At 42.7% G+C, this 27,118-nt stretch overlaps 1 protein-coding gene across 2 annotated transcripts in view; it reads left to right on the plus strand.

Moving 5' to 3' along the window:
- The window catches only part of LOC126331832 (neuropeptide-like 1), a 405,800-nt gene that overhangs the window by 367,879 nt on the left and 10,803 nt on the right, over positions 1-27,118 (plus strand). Inside the window, exons 6-7 of one of the 2 annotated variants that reach the window (XM_049996525.1) lie at positions 5,111-5,531; positions 10,091-10,229. In XM_049996525.1, the coding sequence (XP_049852482.1) occupies positions 5,111-5,531; positions 10,091-10,229 (560 nt within the window). The remainder of the gene's footprint in view (positions 1-5,110; positions 5,532-10,090; positions 10,230-27,118) is intronic. The other variant, XM_049996527.1, reaches the window with a different exon arrangement.

Here is a 27,118-nt window from a genome sequence, read left to right on the forward strand (position 1 = left end):
CCCACAGTAGAACTTCTTTTATATGTGTTTGTGGTGAACTAAGGTTTGAATACCATGTAGGGTTTCATTGCCATATAGCATTGCACTACAAGAAGTACGTAGATGTTAGAGTCTCTTTAAATAATGACCTTATACAATACCCAGGGTGTTCCAAAGTCTTTGCACCAAACGTCATCGGAAGCACCTTTTGTTACAGGGAAAGTGTTCGCTGACGCTCCCCGGCGACGGTCGAGGTTCCTTTGTACTGCTTATTCCGCTGAGAGGCAGTAGGGCGTAGGCGTTCTGCAGCGCTGTGTATTTCTTGTGTGGCGCCTATAATTCAGTCAGATGCTCCGCATGAAAAGTAGTCGGCCCAGTAAGGTTCCTGATTCGCTTCTAAAATATCGTTTTCCTCGTGAAGGAACTCATTCTTAAAATTTTCTCGTTCAGAATAAATCAATTTACTGGGGTAGGTAGTACCCATCACTCTTCGTGCCCACCTCGTGCTGACATCACCATAATGTAAGCGATATAGGATTGTTCTGGAACTTTGAAAATCTTAACCGTTGCCTCCTTGTACAAGGTTGACATGCAAGAAGATCACATTACCCAGTACACAGTCACGTGAAATAGTCAGAAAAATCCCTCTTTGGAATACACACTCATACTCATAAATTAAGGATAATTGCAGAATGTGGTGGTGGTGGTGGTGGTGGTGGTTAGTGTTTAACGTCCCGTCGACAACGAGGTCATTAGAGACGGAGCGCAAGCTCGGGATAGGGAAGGAACGCCATCCCGGCATTTGCCTGAAACGATTTAGGGAAATCACGGAAAACCTAAATCGGGATGGCCGGAGACGGAATTGAACCGTCGTCCTCCCTACACAGAACTGGCGCTAATAGCATAGGCACATAGGGAACACACACGACACAGATGTGTAAGTCCACTTTATTGGTGATAAGTTGAGAAAACCGTCCCCAAACTCATGTGCTACAAAACGTCACTGTTTCCTGAGTAGGTACCCCGACATCAATATGGGATATGATCAAAATGCACACGTACACAGACCGCACAACGGGTTGGCATACTCTGGATCTGGTGGTCGAGCAGCTGCTGGGATATAGCTTCCAATTCTTGCACCAGTGCCTGTCAGAGCTCCTCAAGTGTCGTAGGGGTTTGAAGTTGTGCTGCGATACGTCGACTGAGAGCATCCCAGACGTGCTCGACGGGGTTTAGGCCTGGAGAACGGGCAGGCCACTCCATTCACCTGATATCGTCTGTTTCAAGGCACTCCTCCACGATGGCAGCTCGGTGGGGTCGTGCGTTATCATCCATTAGGAGGAAGGTGGGACCCACTGCACCCCTGGAAAGCCGGACGTACTGGTGCAAAATGACTTCCCAATACACCTGACCTGTTACAGTTCCTCTGTCAAATACATGCAGGTGTGTACGTGCACCAGTCATAATCTCACCCAACACCATCAAACCGACCTCCATACAGGTCCTCTTCAAGGACATTAAGGGTTTGGTATCTGGTTCTGGTTCACTCCAGATGAAAATCCGGCCAGAATCACTGCTCAGATTATACCTGGACTCGTCCGTGAACATAACCTGGGACCACAGTTTCAATGACAATGTACTGTGTTCTTGACACCAGGCTTTACGGGCTCTCCTGCGACAAGGGCTCAGCGGAATGCACCTTGCAGGTCTCCGGGCGAATAAATCATGTCTGTTCAGTCATCTGTAGACTGTGTGTATGGAGACAACTGTTCCCGTGGCTGCGGTAAGGTCCCGAGTAAGGCTACCTGCAGTACTCCGTGGCCGTCTGCGGGCACTGATGGTGGGATATCGGTCTTCTTGTGGCATTGTACACTGTGGATGTTTCGTACAATAGCGCCTGGACACGTTTCCTGTCCACTGGAATCGTTGCCATAATCTTCAGATCACATTTTGTGGCACACGGAGGGCCCATGCTACGACCTGCTGTGTTTGATCAGGCTCCAGTTGCCCTAGTATTCTACCTCTCATAACATCATAAATATGTGTTCTCTGAGCCATTTTCAACACACAGTCACCATTAGCACGTCTGAAAACGTCTGCACAGTTATTCGCTGCACTGTACTCTGACACGCACCAACACACCTCTGCGTCTGTGGGCTGCTGCCAGCGCCATCGTGCGACGACCGCAGGTCAAATGCCCGCATGGTCATACGCCGAGGTGATTTAAACCTGCAAACCGCACACCAGAGTGTTGTTTCACCATGTATCACCATTATCCTTAATTTATGAGCATGAGTGTAGTTCAACTCTCACATCAAATTGGCTTGAATGTCATGTAATCAAAGCATTGATCCTTGAAGTGAATTTCTGTACTTTATCGTTTTGTAGTAGATTGATTCTGTTAACACCAAGTCTCACCACTATGATGATACAGAAAAGAACTGACCCTTTTTTACAATTCAGTCAAGTCGTGGCAGGTGTCCACAGTCGTTCTGTTTGTTTCGGAAGTCAAGGTGTGCAGGATATATTTCGCACTTTTCTCTCCTTCAAGACATTCTGGAGGATGTCTTCAACAATTGATTTGGAGATGTTGTTCCACTTCAAATTGTGACATAAGTAATGACGTCCATTACTTAGTTCAAATGGCTCTTAACTGCTGTGGTCATCAGTCCCCTAGAGCTTAGAACTACTTAAACCTAACTAACCTAAGGACATCACACACATCCATGCCCGAGGCAGGATTCGAACCTGAAACCGTAGCGGTCGCGCGGTCCCAGACTGTAGTGCCTAGAACCGCTCGGCTACTCGGACTGGCGTCCATTACTTCACACTGCCTGTTCACAAATGACTGTTGGTATGCACATGTGTTGTTTACAGCAGCCACCATAGTTACTGCGCAGACGCCGCTTGTCCACCAGGTATAAAATCTGCCTCGGAACTTTTTGAACAGATGGCGTATATAGAGAAAGACTTAACACCAAGTTTCACAGCCACAGTTTGATTTTTTCGAGACTACGTCTTTATGAGTTCCTTAGTACATCTTTGTTTTTTTCTTTAACAAAGATGTTCGGAAGAAGATCGATTGCTACTTACCACAAAGATGACCTGTTGAGCTGTAGACGAGCAGGAAGCAAAGTCTGTTACACATCGTAGCTTTTTGCCAAAGCCCTCTTCAGCAAAGAAAACACATCGACACAAGCAGGCACACCTCATGCACACATGACGCCTACCATCGACAGCTCCGACTGGACGTGACTGTCAAGCGAATGGAATATAAAGTGTGCGGGGAAAAGCGTTGTATGGATGGTTGGAGAGAAAAGTGCTGTTTGACGGAGCTTGCAGAGACTAGACGGCGGCAGACTAGACTGCCAGGTGGAGTGTGAGGGATAAGAGGAGGTGCGGAAAAGGAAAGGAGCAGGGAATGGAAAAGGACAGGCGAGTGCATTAGCAGAAGGCGGCACAGAGTGAGGGCGAGGGACACAAAAAGAGAGGAGACGACTGGACAGAGGGAGCGAAAACTGATGGGTGGATGGTGTGGGGGCAGTCAGTTACCGTAGCTTGAGGCCTGGATAATTTCAGGAGCAGAGGATGTGTTCTACCGGCAACTCCCATCCGCGCAGTTCAGAAAAGCTGGTGGAGGAGCGAATGATTCAGGTGACCTAGGTTGCGAAACAGTCACTGAAATCGAACATGTTACATTCAGCTGCATGTTGTGCCAGATGGCGGTCTACTTTGCTCTTGGCCACAATCTGACAGTAGCCATTCATCCTGGTGGACAGCTGGTTGGTTGTTGTTGTTGTGGTCTTCAGTCCTGAGACTGGTTTGATGCAGCTCTCCATGCCACTCTATCCTGTGCAAGGTTCTTCATCTCCTAGTACCTACTGCAACCTACATTCTTCTGAATTTGTTTAGTGTATTCATCTCTTGGTCTCCCTCTACGATTTTTACCCTCCACGCTGCGCTCCAGTACTAAATTGGTGATCCCCTGATGCCTCAGAACATATCCTACCAACCGATCCCTTCTTCTAGTCAAGTTGTGCCACAAACTTCTTTTCTCCCCAATCCTATTCAATACCTCAGATTTAGTTCGGTGATCTAACCATCTAATCTTCAGCATTCTTCTGTAGCACCACATTTCGAAAGCTTCTATTCTCTTCCTGTCCAAACTATTTATCGTCCATGTTTCACTTCCATACATGGCTACACTTCAGACAAATACTTTCAGAAACGACTTCCTGACACTTAAATCTATACTCGATGTTAACAAATTTCTCTTCCTCAGAAACGCTTTCCTTGCCATTGCCAGTCTACATTTTATATCCTCTCTACTTCGACCATCATCAGTTACTTAGCTCCCCAAATAGCAAAACTCCTTTACTACTTTAAGTGTCTCATTTCCTTATCTAATTCCCTCAGCATCACCCGAGTTAACTCGACTACATTGCATTATCCTAGTTTTGCTTTTGTTTATATTCATCTTATATCCTCCTTTCAAGACACTATCCATTCCGTTCAACTGCTCTTCCAAGTCCTTTGCTGTCTCTGACAGAATTACAATGTCTTCGGCGAACCTCAAAGTTTTTACTTCTTCTCGGTGGATTTTAATGCCTACTACTAATTTTTCTTTTGTTTCCTTTACTGCTTGCTCAATATACAGATTGAATAACATAGGGGAGATGCTACAACCCTGTCTCACTCCCTTCCCAAGCACTGCTTTCCTTTAATGTCCCTCGACTCTTATACTGCCGTCTTGTAAATAGCCTCTCGCTCCCCGTATTTTACCCCTGCCACCTTCAGAATTTGAAAGAGAGTATTCTAGTCAACATTGTCAAAAGCTTTCTCTGTTTACAAATGCTAGAAACGTAGGTTTGCCTTGGTAGTCATGCCGATATAAAAAGCTGCCCACTGATTGCAGCAGAGCAAGTATACGACAATGGCTGCTTTCACTGGTGGCCCGGACTTTGCCGGGGTAAGGTAGGCCTGTGACAGGATTGGAATAGGAAGTGCTGTATGAGCTGTGATATTTATTGGCCGTCCTCCTTTTCTAACTGTTCTCGGGACCGGCTTCGGTGGAGTTAATTAAATAATGTAAGACGTAAAAATGTGAAAATAAGTATTTGATTTGCCGCAGGTGGATAAACGCTACCTGGCGTCCGTGCTGCGGCAAGGCCGATCCGACGGCTTCCTCCAGAACAGCGACGGCGCGCAGCAGGCGGATCACGAGGAAGAGAAGCGGCACTTGGGCTCCCTGGCCAAGAGCGGCATGGCCATCCATAAGAAGACCAGCAGGTCCGCCGGCAGCGACGGGCAGGCGTTCCTGCAGCAGCAGCAGCAGCAGGAGCAGGGTGGCGCCCATGCGCAGGACGCCGCCGGCAGCAAGCGCAGCAAGCGCCACGCCTACCTGCTACCCCCCGCACCCCCACAGTCCCTGGCCCCGGCCCCGGGAGAGTTCCCCATGCCCGTCCTCCAGAACAATGACGACGCCCTTGACTACGGGGACCTGCTGGATCTAATGTCAGATGTGCTAGGCGCCCCAGAGAAGCGCTTCCTCGGTAAGTGAGAACCCTCAGCCACGCACTCACCTTTTCTGTTCACCACGCTACACGACGACACACAGACGCTAACAATCCCTTCAAACAGTCACCACCACCTTGCCCAAAAAGCACTCACGCACTTGCTTCTCAGTTACTTATTCGACAGCCCACAGTTCACAATTCAGGAGCACTGGCCTCGCATCTGAGTGGCGCACCTATCAGAAAACTACACTTCAGTTGCAAGTCCAACATCTCCACATCGTACAAACCAAAGTATTACCAAACAAAATAAAAATTTAAAAAAAATCACTTCATGAAATACTCCATTGAGTCCCTTGCAGAAACAAACTGACCTTCTATTAAAGTGCGTCATAATAATTTCTCCAACTTATTAGCGTCTTGTGACACTCTTACTCACACTAAAATGACACATTTTTATCTTTACAATAAGACAAGCATTGAGTAATACGGAGAGCTTTCATTGACAATATAAACATTCAAACGCTCTTAAAATAATCTGAAACAGATTGTATCCTTCCAGTATAAAATTTACAAAATACATTCGATGTAAACTAAAATTATTTATAGCGATGCTGAATATCTAAAACTTAAGTGAACCCCTTGAAAATTCCTGGTAAGAGTAGAAATAGAAACTTGCATGAAAATATGTGTCCACTGCATTCTAGTTGCATGGATGTGTTAGAGTAATAGCGTATCTCAAATATGATGTGCCACTCCAACTGAGTTTTGTGTGCATGGAACCATCTCAGTTATGTACGTTCAATTACTGTATCGCCTTAGACGTATGTTTATGGCTCTCATTCATTACTCTGAGATTTGCACTTTTAACACAAGGATGGCGTTCCCATGTATCGATCGGATTCGTAACAAATTCTTAGAAAGAGTATTCAACGGAAATTCTCATGTTCTAACTAAACATCAGGGCTTTCTGATGTGAGACGCTGCTAGACGAGCATAACTTTGGAAATTCTGGATACAGTGACATTGTCCGGTAATTTCAGAAGTGTCTACGGAGGTTACTTTGATTCGAAAGTCAGAAATCAGTATATTGTCCCTTATTCCCTGTTTATTTCAAATGTCACTGCGAAGTACTAATCTTTCTTTCTTTCTTTTTTTCTTTTTTTTTTTTTTGCGGTACGTTGCAAGTCAAGGCCAACGTAAGACCTTAGTTTCCAGAAAATTAACGACATCTTACGAATTCTCTTGTTCAACACATGGCATTTTATTTATAAAATTTCCTCGAATTTCCGTGTTTCCAGTCGTCAGAGGTAGCACAGCGACATGTCATAGGGCAATCCATTCGACGCTCAACCGAAGGCTAGAACGATTACGCGAATTATACACATATTTGATATAGTTTCTTGACACTAGTTTAAACTGAATGAAAAGTGAGACAGTATAGGACGTCGATTACACGTATGTGATGTCAACATAATCACTGTCCTGTGGCATTTTCTGTCACGTCCCTCTGCAGTAGTCTGTAGTTCCTAGAGTAGATAAGTTGTGTGTTGGAAAGCTGCCTGATTACCGTAATTTTAGAAACAATTCTGAATCACTAGCATGAAAGTAAAGAAGTCATTTAGCCAGTTTTGGTGCAGAAAAAAGCTCTAGAATTCGTAACACAAACTCCGTAAGGCCATACGAAAGGGATTCTAGATGTTAAGTGTACGCTGAAACGATGCGGTAATTGCAAATGGTGAACGACATTACTACCCTTCGAAAATGAGTTAATCTTAGTGCAAAACCATTGGATTTCCAACGGGCTGAATTCACAGACTTGAAGAGGAGAAGTGGGAACTTGTCGAAACGCTGTGCCCATTCAGTACAGCCACGTTTCGGGAAATCTGCATACTTATACATGGTGTTAATGTTAATATACCTCTGGAAAAAATCTCGTTCTTCCCAAGAATATTGCATCTGAATTGTATGGTAAGTAGAAGTGGAAGCTGGTCGCAATTAACTAAATGACTTCTGAGTTACTGAGTATTCTTGCATGTAATCGAGTGAAAACAGACTTTAGATGTAATACGTTGCGTAGATCCACGTTGTTTGAAGAGTTGGTAGATGATGTACTGTAGTTCGTTCCGTTGTTGTACCTTGGAATGTAGTTAGTCTGTAGTGAATGTTGCGATCGCCCCCGTGGCTGGCGTGGCAGTAAGTAGGCAGTACTTAGTGAGCACCCAGTGCAGCCTCCACGCCCTCACCCGTAGCCTGCACCTCGTTCCTCACAGCACCTTAGCGAGCACCGCCGCCACCACCTGCGCACTACACTTGCCGTAGAGGACAGCGCACTAACGTCACTTGAGGGGTAGAGGAGGATACGTATCGAGTTTTGCTGTAGAGTATTTTACTTTTAAAGTGGAAGTTTCCATTGCCTAGAGTAGATCATTCAGTTGGTAATAAGCTGAACGAGCGTAAAGTGAGAAGTATGCAGGATCGCTTAAATCACGTCAAAGGGCACCGCTCCAGGATTGCACTGTCACCTGTGCACTACTCTAGAGTTTAGACAATAGTGCACGAAGAATGTCAGGAAACATAGAGGATAGTACTGAAGGACTTGGTAGACGCGTAGAGAGCATTTTTTTTCTGTTGAAATCTCCTGCTGCATGGTAAGCGTTATTCAAGTAGTGAACAATTAGAACACATCTCTAATGATAGCTAAAAAAAGAGAGAGAGTAGACAAAAGCACACCAATACTGATTAACGCCCCACTCATGAATATTCGTACACATATGACCGACAGAAAAGGAGATAATTAGCTGTCGCAAAAGGCAGGACTGTCCACAACTGAAAATTCTTTAAAGAGTAATTCAGGAAGGTGGATTTCACTCTCCACCTCGTCACACGTCGGCGAAAGTAACTTGTAGAAAGGCAGCTTTTGTCGTAGAAGAAGAAGGTGATCTTGCATTCATGCACAAAACAGTATAGATCATGTTTTCTTTAACTGTTATGACCGGATCGTGGCCGTATTAGGTCACCTTCAGGCTTAGATTATGTATAAAAACATTAGTTATCCCCTATGACCTAAGCTCTTTATAATAATATAGGAAGGAAATAAAGGCAAATGAAGACCACACTTTGTATCCCTTGATCGCAGTGTAGACTTTTATTGTTCCAAAATGGCTGGTTTCAACAACCTTATGGTGCCGCCATCTGAATTACTTACGTTGTTATAAAATTGCCATGTTAGATTACTCTAATTCAAAGAATTAAGATACTCCGCACGTATGCATATCTTGATAAAAACAGAACTGATAAAATGCCCAAATTTTATCACCTGTGTGCATTTTATCAAGATAAAACATGAGTGGAGTGTCTTTTATGTTTTGACAAGAAATGCAACGAGTCAGTTTTATAACGAGTTCCATAGGATCAGATGACGGTGATCTTAAAACAATAAGTGTCTACACTGCGATCGCGGCGTACGAAATATGTTCACCGTTGCCAACCATACCGATCGCCGCACAGCACCGCATGCGTAAGTAATAAAAAAAGAAATAAAAACCAATTTGTAAGAAGTTACCTAATACTCGATAACTGTTTCTATTGGCGTAGGCTTGTATGCTCGAATACAATTTGTACTTGTTTCTTTTACATATTATTGCAAATTGTTTAGTTGATAGGGAATAAGTAACGTTTTTATTTTCCTCTGAAGGTAAACTAATTCGGCCGAAATGGATGATAGTTAAATAAAACGTGACCAAGACTGGTTTGTTCATAAAGAAGACTATATTTGTACTTCTTTACCAACCTACCGTATGCTATCGCACTCTAATAACTCACTGCTATCCTAGAGCCTTATGGCTTTCACCAAACACTCAGTGCTAAAAGAAAACGTATCGCTTACACCAATACAAACACCAACCCACGAAATATTCAAAAATAAACTAACATATTTTCAGTTAACAAAGTAAAAGTTTCAGATTTAAAACTTTATATAATAATGTGGAATAGAATTTTTTTATTTACGTGGGCCAATCATAAAGTTTTAATTATCACTTTGCTTAGTTAATTTTTGTTTGCTTGTAGGCAGATATCTGCAGCCTCGCTAAGCATTGAAATCTCCGCACCAGGGTACGCAGACATTAGGAACTAGCACAACACTTCTTCACCCTGTCAATAGACTGCGAAGTTTTGTTTTGGCTTCTCTAACGGCGAAATACTATACTCTGGCGCGGGGATTGTAAACTGCGCAAGCACTGTAGAGATGTACCTGCAAACAGACGAGAAAAATTAATTTTGGAACTTAATATCAGCGAGCCGATAACTAAAACCCTATCGTACAGAGCAATGTAACATCGGATGACTTCCGGTGCAGTCTCCGAGATGTATGCAGACCGTGGGTAGCGACAGCCACACACGCGGCCTCGCAGACTGAGTGTAGGCGCACCCCTGTCCCGTCCCTCTCCGCCCTCCCCCCTCCTGGCTGCCCGCTCCGCCTGCGCCTAGCATCGGTGTGGCCTGCGCCTCCGCCTCCGCCTTCGCCTTCCGCCCCCGGCTGGCTGGGAGTGCCGGCTACGAGCTACAGGCAGCGGCGGCGGCGACGTTCTGCGCAGGTGTGCCCCCGGCGGCGGCGGACTACGGCAAGCGGCACATCGGCGCCCTGGCGCGCCTCGGATGGCTGCCCTCCTTCCGGGCGGCCTCTGCGCGCAGCGGACGCTCTGCGGGCTCCCGCTCCGGAAAGAGGGCCACCAGGTCAGCGGGAAAGCACGCCGCCCCTTGGCGAACCCCTCTCTGTAGAAATCCAGGGCCGAATAGCAACTTGTAGTTCCCCCCAGTAGCCATCCTTCTCCAAAAATGACCAACAGTTTAGCTGTGGAGAACGTCGAATCGAAACTTCTTCCAGCAACCAGTTTAGGCGATATATTACGCCATCTTCGGACCCCCTGACCGACGTGTAGGAAGACTCCCAACTCTGGTCCAGCCAAAATAGGGGGCAGCATTCTATGACTGGTATCCGTAGACTTTTGACATAGTAATCCATTCGATAGCTGTGTCAACAATCTATGAGTACCAATCATTGAATGCTGCCCCCTATTTTGACTGGACCAGAGGTGGGAGTCTTCCTACAAGTCGGTCAGAGGGCCCGAAGATGGCTTAAAATATCGCCTAAACTGGTTTGGAACTTCCTGGCACATTTAAACTGTTTGCCGGGCCGAGACTCGAACTCCGGACCTTTGCCTTTCGCCAGAAAGTGCTCTACCAACTGAGCTACACAAGCACGACTCACGGCCCCTTCTCACAGCTTTACTTCGCCAGTACCTCGTCTCCTACCTTCCAAATTTCACAGAAGCTCTCCTGCGAACCGTGCAAGACTTGCACTTCTTCCAGAAGGCAAAGGTCCCGAGTTCGAGCTCTGCCCGGCACACAGTTTTAATCTACCAGGAAGTTTCATGTCAGCGCACACTCCGCTGCAGAGTGAAAATCTCATTCTGGAAACATCCCCCAGGCTGTGGCAAAGTCATGTCTCCGCAGTATCCTTCCTTTCAGGAGTGCTAGTTTTGCAAGGTTCGCAGGAGAGCTTCTGTAAAGTTTGGAAGGTAGGAGACGAGGTACTGGCAGAAGTAAAGCTGTGAGGATGGGGCGTGAGTCGTGCTTGGGTAGCTCAGTTGGTAGAGCACTTGCCCGCGAAAGGCAAAGGTCCTGAGTTCGAGTCTCGGCCCTGCACACAGTTTTAATCTGCCAGGAAGTTTCATATCAGCGCACACTCCGCCGCAGAGTGAAAATCTCATTCTGCCTAAACTGGTTGCTCAACAAAATAATAATTGGAAATTTAGACAGCTGAAAGGTGTTTTGATTCGACATTTTGTATTGAACAGCCGAGATCCTGAAAACATCTGTATATAGAGGCACATACAAAGATTTCTCTGTGTCCACTGTAGTAGTTCGTAGTTTACATACGGGTTGATTCAAAAGTCGCGCGACGTGGGACATTGTTATTTGTGCAGATGCCGGAAGACCGGAACAGTGCAGAATTGCTAGAAATACGTTGTTTTAAATAGGGAGCTTAATGTTGCGGCATAATTCAAGATTTTAAACATGGCTGAAACAGGCGAAGTACTGATGCTACGCTGTGTTCGCATCGACCCTCTGCCCATAATTACGTTGTATAAATGGTTCAAATGGCTCTGAGCACTATGGGACTTAACTTCTGAGGTCATCAGCCCCCTACAATTTAGAACTACTTCAACCTAACTAACCTAAGGACATCACACACATACATGCCCGAGGCAGGATTTGAACCTGCGACCGTAACGGTCACGCGGTTCCAGACTGTAGCGCCTAGAATCTCTCGGCCACATGGGCCGGCCCTATGTTGTATAAATAGAGATGATGCTTTTGGCACAATTGTTTTATGTATCTCCACTGCAGGATGTGATTTTAGTGTATTTTACTTCTGATGAAGGTATATTTAGATATACCGAAACTGTGGTCAAGGATTTTAATAAATCTTTATCCTGCAATTGTTTGGCTGTTATCATTTACCTTGTTGCGGCATAATACCATTCAGGTCAAGCTGGCCGCTGTGGTCGAGCGGTTCTAGGCGCTTCAGTCCGGAACCACGCGGCTACTAGGTTGCAGGTTCGAATCCTGCCTCGGGAATGGATGTGAGTGATGTCCTTAGGTTAGTTAGGTTTCAGTAGTTCTAAGTCTAGGGTACTGATGACCTCAGACGTTAAGTCCCATAGAGCGTAGAGCCATTTGAACCATTCAGGTCACTTATTGAGTAACTTTATTAGTCTGCCTGAAATCATAAACTTAAAAAAACAAGGGTGTGAAATTGGCAAACTCATTGAGTGAAAAGTGAATCAAATTAATAGTTTGAACTGCCATGTTCTGCACCTGTCCCGCTTGGACACTACAGGAAGAACTGTTCAAAGTGATTGACATCCTGTTGACAGCATTCCCGAATACAGTTCACACAACTCTTGTGCGATTTACAAAACAGCATAGGATTACGTAAATTGGAGATAAATGGGAGAGAAATGAAAGGAAATGGAAGGAACTGACGATATCGGCTGCATAGAAACTGTACGCAAAATCGGCAGCGACGAATAAAAATGTGTGCCAGACTAGGTCTCGAAACGGGGATCTCCCACTTACTAGGCAGCTGCGTTAACCAAGGCGCCTTCCAGACACATTTATTGCAAATGCAGAGACTATCTCGAGGCTCACATTCCCATCTAGTTCCATTTGTTCGCACACCACATTCATACTTAGCGCCATATATTCACAGTACCCGTCCATGTCCTCCATGCTCGCATGTTATACATATGCACTGGAGGTTTAGGGTCCATTACTCATCGTGCGTGGTGTCTGTTCTTTCGAACTCATATAACCGTAGGAATTATTGCCGCACATGCTCCTCTGATGTCTTCCTACTGCGTTTCTACTTAACGCTCAGGTAAAACTTCATTAGGAAATTCGCGAGTTGTTTGTCCGAAGTGCGGCGGTGCTCCATCTCGCTGAAAGAATATCCCCCCTGTCGTTTTCCTAGGGGTATATTATACTAATTAGGAGTCTCATCTCAAGATGCTGTCTGTACAGTTCAGTAGTAAGCTTGTTCTTAATAAAATAGGGGGCCGATGAGAGCATCCTCGTGTATGGTACACTACACATTCAACCCTGGGCCAGTCTGATTTTGAGCATACAGCAGTGTATGGGTTCTCGATTGCCCAATACACAGCGCCATATCTATTCACTGTTCCGTTCAGATGGAAACAGGCATCATCGCTGAAAAGAATGTTATGTTCAAGATGTGTCTGGTGCGATACTCTTTCTGTAAACAAAGCACAAAACTGCACCCGTCTACCTCTCCTTGAAGTCCCTGTACAAAATGTACACGATGTGGAAGGAAATGATTTCTGGACGCGGATGCCTTACTAATGCCACTTCTGGAGCCAGTTTTCTTGTTGATACGTTGGTCAGACAGTCAGCTTAGCTGGTACGCTAGCTGAGGCTGCACGATCTGTTGCCGTACGTGGCCGCCCAGGTCGTCATTTGTCATGGATACTGCCTGTTCCCCCGAACTGCTCCAGTAAACGACCAATGGCTGCGTCATGTGGGGGTGGCTGATTTGGATGCCGTCTGTGATATTCCTCCACAGCTTCCCTGAGGCTCATGCTTGCGGCATGGATAAGAGCCATTTCCATCCTTTCCTGAATTGTGTAATGGAAGAGTGATGTTGGTTACTGGAGAAAAAGAAAGATTCAACGTTAAGGTCATTCAAATCATGAAAGTTTTTTGTTGATTACTGAAAAAACGAAAAAATACAAATTCAACATCAAGGTCATGATGTAGAACATATGTCTGACGATTTTGCCTTCTGCCGTTTTTTCGATACTTCCACACATAACGTAGTTGTCCTATGTCGTGCGGGGTCAGGGATTTTCTCTGCCTCGTGATGACTGGGTGTTGTGTGATGTCCTTAGGTTAGTTAGGTTTAAGTAGTTCTAAGTTCTAGGGGACTGAGGACCATCGATGTTAAGTCCTATAGTGCTCAGAGCCATTTGAACCTATGTCGTGCAACTTCTAAATCACCCTGTATACTGACCAACGATCTGTAGATACCCTTGTAGAGATCTGTGACTACAGAGACCTACTGAGACTGTAGTTCGCCTTGTAGACATCCATCATCAACAAAGACCAGCTATTTACGTGTAGTAACTGTTGTAAAAGTTCGGCAGAGCAGACCAACCAACGACGTCTAGTTAGCTCTGTAAAGGTCTGTAGCCTTCACAGACTAACCAAGAGTCCACAGATCCCCTTGAAGAAATCATCATCCTGCATATTGCCGTTTTGCCTTCCTGTAGGACGCTACTCTGATACTCACAAGGAGCCCTTACGGACAGCCCCGCAGTCTTCGATTTTCTTCAGATTAGCAAGAATTGAACGTAAATGCCAGACATCAGTTTCCTAAAGAAGCACGACACCTTTTTCAAAACAGATTGGAGAAAAAAGGATCAGAACATTTGAACATTTTCGAGTGCTGGTAAGAACGAAACTTTCAAATCTTATTAAACGGCCACTGTTGCTGAGTGTGTAACTCTTGTAATTAGAAATTCAGTAGTTTGATATGGGCTAGCAGCAACTTCTTTTTCTTTTATTGCAATATGTATTTATTGCACAAAAGAAATGTTAATTAACAAATTTCGATCATATTTTTTGAAGCAAATAACATCATTTCATTTAAATAACTAATCCACTGAGGATGTGAGTATTCTTCAAACGGTAAAAAAACTGCGAATCGTCAGACAGAAAATAACGTACTTACTTATTTCTAGAAAATTTAACACTATTACTGATATGCATACTTACACATTTCGGTGCCAAGTTTAATTTATATTCGTAAAATAGCCAGTTAAAAAGATGTTACCTTTTATATAGCAAATATGACTAAATAGTTTTTACTTAACGTTTCGATTTGCTAGTAAATAAAGAATGCAAATAAAATGAAAAAGGTTTCTGCCAGCGACAATCGAACCTGTGACTTTGAAATTACAAAACTTACACGCTACGCACTCAGCTTCCTTTAAAAAATAGGCCAAATGTGTATTTAAAGAATTGGATTCATTGGAATAGCTGAGTTTAATTTCTTATGGTGCAAGCTTTTTACAATTCATAGTACAAACAACTCATTGCTTTCATTGAAACTAAAATTGATAGTCCCTATAGAAAATTGAGCTCCCTTCCCCTGGTTTATCAGTGCTGTAACCGCAGTTGATAAAATGCACAAATTTTATTACCTGTGTGCATTTTATCAACTATGTATCATTCAACAACTGGACTTTTATCGATATAAAAGACGTGTGGAGTACCTTTTACGCTTTGACTTCAAGAAAAACAACAAGGCAGTCCATAGGATCAGGTGACGGCAGCATAAGCACAAGACCAGAGCTCTAACGGGTGTGCTATATGGTTTTTTTCCCTAAGTCCTTCACTGCGCCGAAATTCACATACAAACCACAACAACGTTGTATAGATGTTGATGCAAATGTTATCAAGAAATCCTTCAAAATTATTTACATTAAGCAACAAGGAGTTTAAAAACAATTTCAAATAATTGTGACAATGTAAATATACATTTTTTTCTGCAAAACTATATTTTAACAGTATAAACTTCTTCTCGCTTCTTGCGGGAAATAGTCTCTGTGCTGTGTATACATTGCTGTTTGCAGTAACTTTACACATAAATTAGAGAAATTAAATAGCAGAATTGCAGCAATTGCTACGGAATCTTGAAATAACAGTTTCATGTGAGTTACAAGAAAATGGGCGTCTTACAATTTGTTCAAATTTGTCGTAACAGGAACTCTGCTAAAATGATCGAAATCTTCTGTACTTGGCAACGCTGGAAAATCTTCAATTTTTTAGAGACAATTTTTCTAGTTTTTTTCGGAAGTGCGTTGTATTTGGAGGCGTAAAACAACCGTAGGCTATTGTATAATATCGTAAGTAAGCGCAGACTACATTAGTTTTCCTAGCAGCATTGGGCAGTTAAGACAGTAACCATGTTACCTGTACGTTAAGTGCTTGCATACCTATCGGGCGTTACCTGAGTTCTATCGTCAGAAACGTCAAACCATCTAGAAACAGGGTGAGTGTATGTAAAGGGTAGAATAATCTACGGAACATTTTCATTCTGCGTAGTTATCCTCCTATCTCTTATTTAAAAATAAACAGTACATACAGCAAAATTGAAAATGTCAATTTTTAATTCAAGTTTTACTCGAACATGGATTTGTAATATGATACAGAGAGATGCTGTAGTAACAATATAAAACTAAAGTTTTGTTATACAGCGGTAGAAACCACCAAGTCCTGAAAAAGGTAACTTTAAAAAAAGCAAAACGAAACACATCAAACACCGCCTCAATATTTCGTCGAGAGCATATAAAAAGTGTTTCTAGTATTCATAAAACAACGGTATTATTTATTAACAACAACAGGAAGCTCCTACCTCTGAACGTTCTGTTGAATACAAAGTAACAACAATAATTACATAGATTTTTTATAATTGTGCATGTAAACTGCACTTGCGTCAGAAGTAATTGCTTTGGTTACGTAAAAGCGCGGAACTTAGCGATCAACTAGTTTTTATTGCTTATAAAAATCAATTCATACTTTCTAAAAATATACAATACGCAATGGGATAACATTGAACGATTTGCGGTTTAAATTATGCGTAAAATAAACCAAAAAACAAAGAGACGTAGACGGATCAGTTTCTCTCTCACACATCCAATTGTTTCTTTCCCTGTAAATGCCAGAAATACTACCAGTAATCCTACCATTTATTACTTCACTTATCTGGTATTTTGTCCTTTGGAACCAAAATGCTTACACATTACTTAATCTAACTTAAACCAAATGACGCTAAAGACAACGCATACATCCATGCCCGAGGAAGGACTCGAACCTCCGGCGAGGGGGCCCGCGCGGACCGTAGCAAGGCGTCCAAGACCGCGCGGCTACCCCGCGCGGCACGATTTATTTGTTCTGCGAAACCTACCGAAACTTAGTTTTGGTGGAGCGTAACATAAATTGTACAGCTTTATGAAACAGACGTCGAGGAACGGGAGTTCAAATGCTATAAAGAGTAATGTAAATTGAAGGATGAAGAGCCGTCTGTAATGTGTCACTGTGAGACACAGCACAGCACAGTCAATGCCGGCGCAGCTCTTACTAGTCGGACGGTATTAAGTCCGGTACCCACGCAGCTCAGACCCTCTCGCCATCAAGCTATGGCGATGCATCGTGGGCAAGTGCAGCCATCATCCGGGATTGTGTAAATGCAACAAGCTGATCTCCGTCTCAACCACTGCCAGAGTGTGCATAGCAGTGACTAATTTTTACTGTCTTCACGAAGAAACTATTTACAAAAGTGCGTCAGAATCCACAATAATCGCAGGCATTACGCAGGGTACTGGTTGACGTTCTTTAATAATACATGCCAAACAATCTGCTGTTTCAGTTGTACAAATCTCCAATCTGCATAGGACAACAGTCTTTAGATCCTCTTGGAGATATACCGCAACCCCTCCTCCCTCTAACGAAGGCGAAGCTATTGTTGTTAGTTACTATCTAGAGGTAGCACAAAACCTGTAGACCTCTGCGTCAATGTCGTACCTCTGTGTCGTAGCCACAGTTTCAAACTCAACAAGGCCAGTATTTTGTATCATTGCTATCGATTAGTAAATATTATTTACTCGAGAAACGTGATGCAACAGATAACCTGTTTTCCAGCAGTATTTTATACAGTTTAAATGGTGTATTAAGTAAATCGGTAATATGGCATTCAGTAATGAAGTGTCTACGTTTTTCATTGGCGTTACAGTCCGTAATTGTTTTTATATCCACTTACTTTTCGACGTCTGCTTGATGCTAAGTTCCCCAAGTCGATTCCAACAGCTCTCTAGCTACTCTGTAATTGTCCCCAGCATAGCTATTTTGAAGAAAATTTGTAAGGGAGTGGATTCAGTGACGTTAGCAATGGCTTTGGTGGATATTTCAGTAATTTAAGGTTTCACACATTTCGTGCCGCGTCAATTATAATGTGGCTAGTCGTACAGCAGTTAAGTGGAACCATCGCTACAAACCTATGTGCAGTTAACCATGAACAATGAACCATGGACCTTGCCGTCGATGGGGACGCTTGTGTGCCTCAGCGATACAGATGGCCGTACCGTAGGTGCAACCACAACGGAGGGGTAACTGTTGAGAGGCCAGACAAACGTGTGGTTCCTGAAGAGGGGCAGCAGCCTTTTCAGTAGTTGTTGGGGCAACAGTCTGGATGATTGACTCATCTGGCCTTGTAACATTAACCAAAACGGCCTTGCTGCGCTGGTACTGCGAACGGCTGAAAGCAAGGGGAAACTACAGCCAAAATTTTTCCCGAGGGCATGCAGCTTTACAGTATGGTTAGATGATGATGACGTTCTCTTGGGTAAAATATTCCGGAGGTAAAATAGTCCCCCATTGGTATCTCCGGGCGGGGACTACTCAAGAGGAGGTTGTTATCAGGAGAAAGAAAATTGGCGTTCTGCGGATCGCAACGTGGTATGTCAGATCCCTTAATCGAGCAGGAAGGTTAGAAAATTTAAAAAGGGAAGTGGATAGGTTAAAGTTAGATATAGTGGGAATTATTGAAGTTCGGTGGCAGGAGGAACAAGACTTTTGGTCAGGTGAATACAGGGTTATAAATACAAAATCAAATAGAGGGATTGCAGGAGTAGGTTTAATAATGAATAAAAAAATAGGCGTGCAGGTAAGCTACTACAAACAGCACAGTGAACGCATTATTGTGGCCAAGATAGACACGTAGCCCACGCCTACTACAGTAGTACAAGTTTGTATGCCAACTAGCTCTGCAAATGACGAAGAAATTCAAGAAATGTACGATGAGATATAATTAATTATTCAGATAGTGTAGGGAGACGTAAATTTAAGTAATCAGTGACTGGAATCCGATAGTAGAAAAAGGAAGAGAAGGAAACGTAGTAGGTGAATATGGATTTGGGGTAAGAAATGAAAGGGAAAGCCGCCTGGTAGAATTTTGCACAGAGCATACCTTAATCCTAATTAACACTTGGTTCTAGAATCATAAAAGAAGGTTCTATATATGGAAGAAGCCTGGAATACTGACAGGTTTCAGACAGATCATATAATGGTAAGACAGAGATTTAGGAACTCGGTTCTAAATTGTAAGACATTTCCAGGGACGGTTATGAACTGTAGATTAAAACTGAAGAAACTGCAAAAAGGTGGGAATTTAAGGAGATGGGACTTGGATAAACTGACTAAACCAGAGGTTGTAAAGAGTTTTAGGGAGAGCATAAGGGAACAACTGACAAGAATGGGGGAAAGAAATACAGTAGAAGAAGAATAGGTAGCTTTGAGGGATGAAGTAGTGAAAGCAGCAGAGGACCAACTACATAAAAAGACAAGGGCTAGTAGAAATCCTTGGGTAACAGAAGAAATATTGAATTTAATTGATGAAAGGAGAAAATATAAAAATACACTAAATGAAGTAGGCAAAAAGGAATACAAACGTCTCAAAAATGAGATCGACAGGAAGTGCAAAACGGCTAAGCAGGGATGGCTAGAGGACAAATGTAAGAATGTAGAGGCTTATCTCACTAGGGGTAAGATAGATACTGCCTACAGGAAAATTAAAGAGATCTTTGGAGAAAAGAGAGCCACTTGTATGAATATCAAGAGCTCAGATGGAAACCCAGCTCTAACCAAAGAAGGGAAAGCAGAAAGATGGAAGGAGTATATAGTGGGTCTATACAAGGGCAATGTTCCTGATGACAATATTATAGAAATGGAAGAGAATGTAGATGAAGATTAAATGGGAGATACGATATTGCGTGAAGAGTTTGACAGAGCACTGAAAGACCTGAGCCGAAACAAGGCCCCGGGAGTACACTACATTCCATTAGAACTACTCACGGCCTTGGGAGAGCCAGTCCTTACAAAACTCTACCATCTAGTGAGGAAGATGTATGAGACAGGCGAAGTACCCTCAGACTTCAAGAAGAATATAATAAGTCCAATCCCAAAGAAAGCAGGTGTTGACAGATGTGAAAATTACCGAACTATCAGTTTAATAAGTCACAGCTGCAAAATACTAACACGAATTCTTTACAGACGAATGAAAAAACTGGTAGAAGCCGACATCGGGGAAGATCAGTTTGGATTCCGTAGAAATAATGGACCACGTGAGCCAATACTGACCTTACGACTTATCTTAGAAGAAAGAATAAGGAAAGGCAAACCTACGTTTCTAGCATTTGTAGACTTAGAGACAGCTTTTGACAATGTTGACTGGAATACTCTCTTTCAAATTCTGAAGGTGGCAGGGGACAAATACAGGGAGCGAAAGGCTATTTCCAATTTGTGCAGAAACCAGGTGGCAGTTATTAGAGTCGAGGGGCACGAAAGGGAAGCAGTGGTTGGGAAGGAAGTGAGACATGGTTATAGCCTGTCCCCAATGTTATTCAATCTGTATATTGAGCAAGCAGTAAAGGAAACAAAAGAAAAATTAGTAGTAGGTATTAAAATCGATGGAGAAGAAGTAATAACTTCGAGGTTCGCCGATGACAATGTAATTCTGTCAGAGACAGCAAAGGACTTGGAAGAGTAGTTGAACAGAATGGACAGTGTCTTGAAAGGAGGATATAAGATGAATATCAACAAAAGCAAAACGAGGATAATAGAATATAGTCGAATTAAGTCTGGTGATGCTGAGGGAATTAGATTAGGAAACGAGACACTTAAAGTAGTAAAGGAGTTTTGCTATTTGGGGAGCAAAATAACTGATGATGGTCGAAGTAGGGAAGATATAAAATGTAGACTGGCAATGGCAAGGAAAGCGTTTCTGAAGAAGAGAAATTTGTTAACATCGAGTATAGATTTAAGTGTCAGGAAGTCGTTTCTGAAAGTATTCGTATGGAGTGTAGCCATGTATGGAAGTGAAACATGGACGATAAATAGTTTGGCCAGGAAGAGAATAGAAGCTTTCGAAATGTGGTGCTACAGAAGAATGCTGAAGATTAGATGGGTAGATCACATAACTAATGAGGAGGTATTGGATAGAATTGGGGAGAAGAGGAGTTTGTGGCAGAACTTGTCGAGAAGAAGGAACCGGTTGGTAGGACATGTTCTGAGGCATCAAGGGATCACAAATTTAGCATTGGAGGGCAGCGTGGAAGGTAAAAATCGTAGAGGAAGATCAAGAGACGAATACACTAAGCAGACTCAGAAGGATGTAGGTTGCAGTAGGTACTGGGAGATGAAGAAACTTGCACAGGATAGAGTATCATGGAGAGCTGCATCAAACCAGTCTCAGGACTGAAGTCCACAACAACAACAGTTAAAAACGCTAGAATGTCTTGGATGTTACTTGGACAGAGTTCAAGGAGGTGGTGGTGGACTTCATTTACACGGTGAATCAAACGGCAGCCATCTTTACATTCGCCCAAGCAGCGATTTGAAAACGCATGCCGCTTTTAGCAACTTAAGGTAGCCATTGTGGCCAAAACCTGTTACGATTGTGTCATAAAAAACTGATTGTGTTAAGAAAGAAAGGAAAATTCACAGGGATATGTCTCCTGCGCAACTAGTTACGACGTAATACGTCTTTCATTCGAGGAAATTGTAACTGGCTGCGGTATTTTTCCAAGCTTAATATTTTCAAATAATTGTGGTGTTCTCTGGTCATCGAGGATAAAATTAATGTTAACCGTACTTGAAAGTATGTCAGTGTTAAGAGTGTGCGCTCTATTAAATACCTACTTCCAAGAACTGGAAACGAGAGAAGCGAATAACAGAGATTTTCAATTGTTGTATGTGGTTAAGTTGGTAACAGTTGCGTAAGTACACGCTCTCTACACGAGGGGATTCTGTATATAATGTTTTGTTTTATGACCTATTAGGTGAAAGTGATATCAGATCTGTGACTTCATTAGGATTCCATATTTAGCACAAAGTTGTATACCTAAAAGGGAAGCAGTATATGCGACTAGAAGCCTATTTAATTGGTGAATTAATTATGTTCAAACTACAAATTATTGCTGGGCCGATTACTCACTTTCCAGTCAAAGTTTTACTGTCTCTGACACCGCCTTGCTCTTCTGTTTCCTGTGCTCTCATTTACTAACAATATATAGGTCACGTTATTAGACGGCTTTCATTGGTCAGCTCTTGTAAAGAAGCTACACGTCAATCCCACGACGTCAAAGTTACTCCAGACACTCGCTGACCAATGTGCAAGACTCTGGAAACAAAAGAAAACAGCTTATTTACAGACACGCATCATAAAACAAATTTTCGGTGAAAAATCTAAATGGTACCCAACGAAACAAGCCCTACGAGGCAAAAGATTACAAAAAGGCCTCTGCGCTCCATGTTATGACGTTCGTCTTTCATTTACATAGTACTGTGACGAAACTCATTTTCCCTTCTCAAATCTACGCCACCATCCAACTGCGATGCACGTGCACGTGCATTTACTGGACGTATGTTGTAAGAATATTTTTAAAATTGCTTGCATCCACAGCAGGCTTATTCCGTGACGATAAATGACATGCTTTCACCCAAATGGCACGCACATATGAGTGACTGAGTTTTCTAAGCGTTGTTCAAACTTTGTTTTTCAGATTATCAGTACAATAAAAATCTATACGAATATCTAAATTAAGACTACGGAGCTGGCCCAAGTGGCCACGTGGTTCTAAGCGCTGCGGTCTGGAACCGAGCGACCGCTACGGTACCAGGTTCGAGTCCTGCCTCGAGCATGGATGTGTGTGATGTCCTTAGGTTAGTTTGGTTTAATGAGTTTTAAGTTCTAGAAGACTGATGACCTCAGAAGTTAAGTCGCATAGTGCTCAAAGGCATTCGAACCATTTGGGACAACGGAGGCCCAATTTATTCACACCGGGTGCAACTTGTATTTCGACGAAGTATTTATTTGTTGTGTGGAGCCATTACAGTCGAATTACATTGGGGAAAACCAGTATCGTTCTTACAAGAGGAGGCCACATCGTTCGAATCAAAGATTTACTTCAAACTGTAGACTTTTGGTAGTCCATTAGAACAACATACTGTGCAAGTAATAAGGCGTACTACTTAGGCGATTTCGAGACAATCGCAAAAGAAGGCTTACGCGTCAATGATGAGTCGCTGCGTTGGACCCTGGTACGAGCTGGCGCCGGTCATGTGGTCACCGTTCAAGCTCCGTAGTAGGTGGATCGCTGATTGATTGACAACGAGCGATAAGTTATTACTCGTGAAGGTAGCATTAAAATACATTCAAACGTACATCACCAATTTTCGGCAGCGATGTTCATGAAAATTTTGCGTTACGCATTGTTTGCGTCCAAACTGTTGTAAGAAAGAGAAATCTTACGAAATGTAAAAGAGCTTTGTTTTTCTTTAGAAACTCTGTAGCTCCCGTGAGCACCGAGGAAAACTGCGCTTATTCGATGTAGTAGATGCCGTTTTAACTGATGTTTTCCGTGTCTGTATGAAAAATATCATCCTGCAACTTGTAATGTCGAAAGCACATCTGACCATTAATCGTACATTACCCTCATATTCTTGCACATTGTGATTCATTGTATTACTGAATAATGTTATTTATGCCTTTATTTATAGATGTTGGCATGAGCTTACCAAACCTGTCTCTGGTTCTTGAGTCCTTTGTCTGCAGACCAAAGCGTCCAGGTGCAAAGCAGTTCTCGGTAACTTACCCGACTGCAGGATAAAGATTTTCGGAAATCACGACAGGCATGCATGCATTTGCTCGTTTACCTATCGGTAATTATAAACATAATATTTGTTGTGTTAATAAAAATTAACGAACAAGCAAATGACATTGGGAATTCAGTAAAAGTGCATGCAGATACGGTTGTCTTTTCATCATATTACCTCTGAAATGTAATATGTTCAAGTGTGCCTGAATTCCAAATTGTCGAAACTGCTGACGCCATCGGACCCTAGATCTACACACTACTTAAACTACCTTAAACTAACTTAGGCTGAGAACAACCCACATACACGTATGCCCGTGGAAGGACTCTAACCTCCGGCAGAAGGGGCCGCGCAATCTGTGACATGGCGCCTCAAACCATGCGACCACTCCACGCGGCAATGTAATGAAATATGACCAGTGGTGAAAAAATATGAATTAAATGGAAAAGCATGAGCAGGATTCGGTCCAGTGAGCGACCGATTACGGAGCTTGAACGTTGACCACACGACAGCCTCCACCTCGGGCTCAGAAACGCAATGCACCCATACATCATTGAAACGTAATGCTTATCTTGAGATGTTCTCGAAATTGCCTAAGTAATATGCCCTAATATTTGCACAGTATGCTGCTCTAATGGACCACTAAAAGTTACAAAGTCTGAAGTAAATCCATAATCCGAACGTCGAACGTGATGGCCTCCCTCTTATTTCTTATCATCATAGCTATTTGAGTCTCCATTACCTTCAGATGGGCTCTCGAAAATTGTGTTTGGTAACACCTTCAACAAGTTTCACATTCTGTTCAAAATAGATAACAAAAGTTGCCAATACGTCCATCTAAATACACGCAGTACCGATAACCATCTGGTTGAGGTGGCTGCCATATATCCGTAGTTCCCCACGCGACCTGCTTGAGTGGCCGGAAGTCATGTGGCGTAGTTATCATCGCTTCTGACGGAGCCGCTAAAGTTACGATATCCATTGGCGCATCTTCCTCCATCGATGGCAAAAATATAACACTAAGAACTGGGGAACTGGGTGATATCGTATCAAATAAATGTGACCATTGGTAAGGTTTTTATTGTCGTTTGTATGAGGTGCGGGCACAATATTCCGCCAAACGACCACATTGCCGTGAAGGGTTGCGGTAATGGAATGACTGCCAAAGGGAAAGGGGAGGCCTTTATCTACGTACTCCCAATTCCTTCCCACGGCTTTTCTGGCCGCGTTTCGTGTTCTAGAGGGTGTCCAACACGCCTTGATCTGCAGTGTGTCCGTTTGTATTCAGGCTGCACCAGAAAACTGCAGTGTTGTTGCCATCTACGTCCGTCTGAACGCGCGTTTCCAAGTTGTGACTGTAGCCGTGTTTGACTAGCCTATCCCTGTAGTGCCAAGTCTGCCAGAACCTTTGCTCTGTTCTGTTACTTTCTGTGCAATTCTGATACAATGCTCTATGACAGCAGATTTGTTTGCCTCCAGTAATTGCGTTTTTCCTCTGTTTCAAAGAAATTTTCCTGATAGAGTAACCCAGGGTATCGAACCGTTTCCTTCCGAACTGGCAGGATGTTTCGTCGCTTCTCACATTTCACTGCAGAGTGGAAGGTACATTTTGGAAGTGTGTCCCTTGTCTGTGACAATAAGCCACCTTTGTTTTCCCACGATCGCCCTAAAATTGCATCACACACATAGCTGGACTATTTCACTGTTTCTCCTGTAGTATCATTGCCAATTTTTGGGTTTACATGGTTTTTCACAAGGTTTCCAGCCGTCTCTATTATTTGATTACGATTAAAAGAAAAACCCGAGTTCAACAGGTTCTTACTTTTTTATGTAAAGCAATATAATTTTTAATCTACGTTTAAGCTTCCTTTCTTCAGTGTAAGTTCTTTTTTTCAAATATTTCAAAATTTTAGCTGCTTTCTCTTGGTCGTTGACAATGTATATTCTACTTTTTTACCAGCTTTTTATTTTTTAAGTGGTATGTATTTAGAGCACTTTCTGAAACCATCTAACTCTTGTATTTCTTTCTTTCATGAATTAGGTGGCGAACTTTTCCATTTTCAATGGCTTTTTACCTGTCTTATTACATCTAAAAGGTTCTCTGTTATTAATAATATCCTAGTTCCCAAAGTGACGATAATTACCCCCTGCGGGGGGGGGGGGGTGGGGGAGGGGGATGAAATTTTCTGAACGGTAAAAACAAAATGGTTTAGTTGTGTTCGGTCACGAAACTAAATTATTTTCAAAAAATCATTACTATTATTACTATTATGTAAGACTCTAGTCCTGTTTACATAAGTTACAAATAATTACAATTTTTTCTAGTGCTGACATTTAAGTACGGCACACGTACTTTGTACCATGCATCTATGACCGTAAGATTGAGTCATATAAGCCACATATGCTAAAATATCTCATGAAAATGCTTTTTCTGAGTTCTAGATTAGTTCCGAAATGGGCCAGACATTGTTTCATTATTCACTTTGCAACAGATAAACGAATTAATTGGAAGCACAACACAACAGTAACTACATAATGGGTAGTACATTGCTGTATGGAGTCCTCACAGTTTTATTATTGTTATTACTGTTATTATTAGTGGCAGCGGTCAGACAGAAAGCGTTAGCAACCTGAAGCCATCCAGTTTCTGTCAGGTCAGAGGTAAGCAGTCCATCAGTCCAGTGATCTACGAACAATAAATCTAGCGCACACATTTTAGCTTGGTTGAATTGTAATGGACATATAGGCTGTGGGCGAAGCTAGGGAAAGGAATGGTGCAGCGAAAGCGTGTTTTGTAACAAGTGTCTACCCTCACTATGGACAGTTAGCTTTATTTTCTGAGAAGGATTTGTAGGCAACACTCGCTACGCACTGAGAACTGCTTCATCATTCTACAAAAAAGATCGTTAAAAATAACCAGCGCTCTTTATCTATTTTAACTCATTAGTTCGTGGTTTAACACAACACCTAAAAAAAATTATGTGTCTTTTATTTTTGGTCACTTTAAAAATAAAAGTGATCAAAGAAAATTATTTCATATTCTAATGTTTAATTGGTTGCCAATGTTGATGACGATGGGTAGAGGAGTGTTGCTAATTAATATCTGTTTACAGTCCGGGGTAACGGTCACAGAAATTTTGAGAATCTCTGCTATAGCTAAACCAAGCTGGACTAACTACTGTTCATCTGTTACTTCAAGCAGCCATACAATGGTTTTTAGGCATGTGCTGCACCTGTTTGCTGGTATACGAGACTGGTTGCCAGTCAACGACTGAGAATCACATCACTCAAACAATAAAACAACAAAAGCACGTTGAACATAGTTCACG

The sequence above is a fragment of the Schistocerca gregaria genome, chromosome 2 (genome assembly GCF_023897955.1).
Source record: "Schistocerca gregaria isolate iqSchGreg1 chromosome 2, iqSchGreg1.2, whole genome shotgun sequence".
Classification (NCBI taxonomy): Eukaryota; Metazoa; Arthropoda; class Insecta; order Orthoptera; family Acrididae; genus Schistocerca; species Schistocerca gregaria.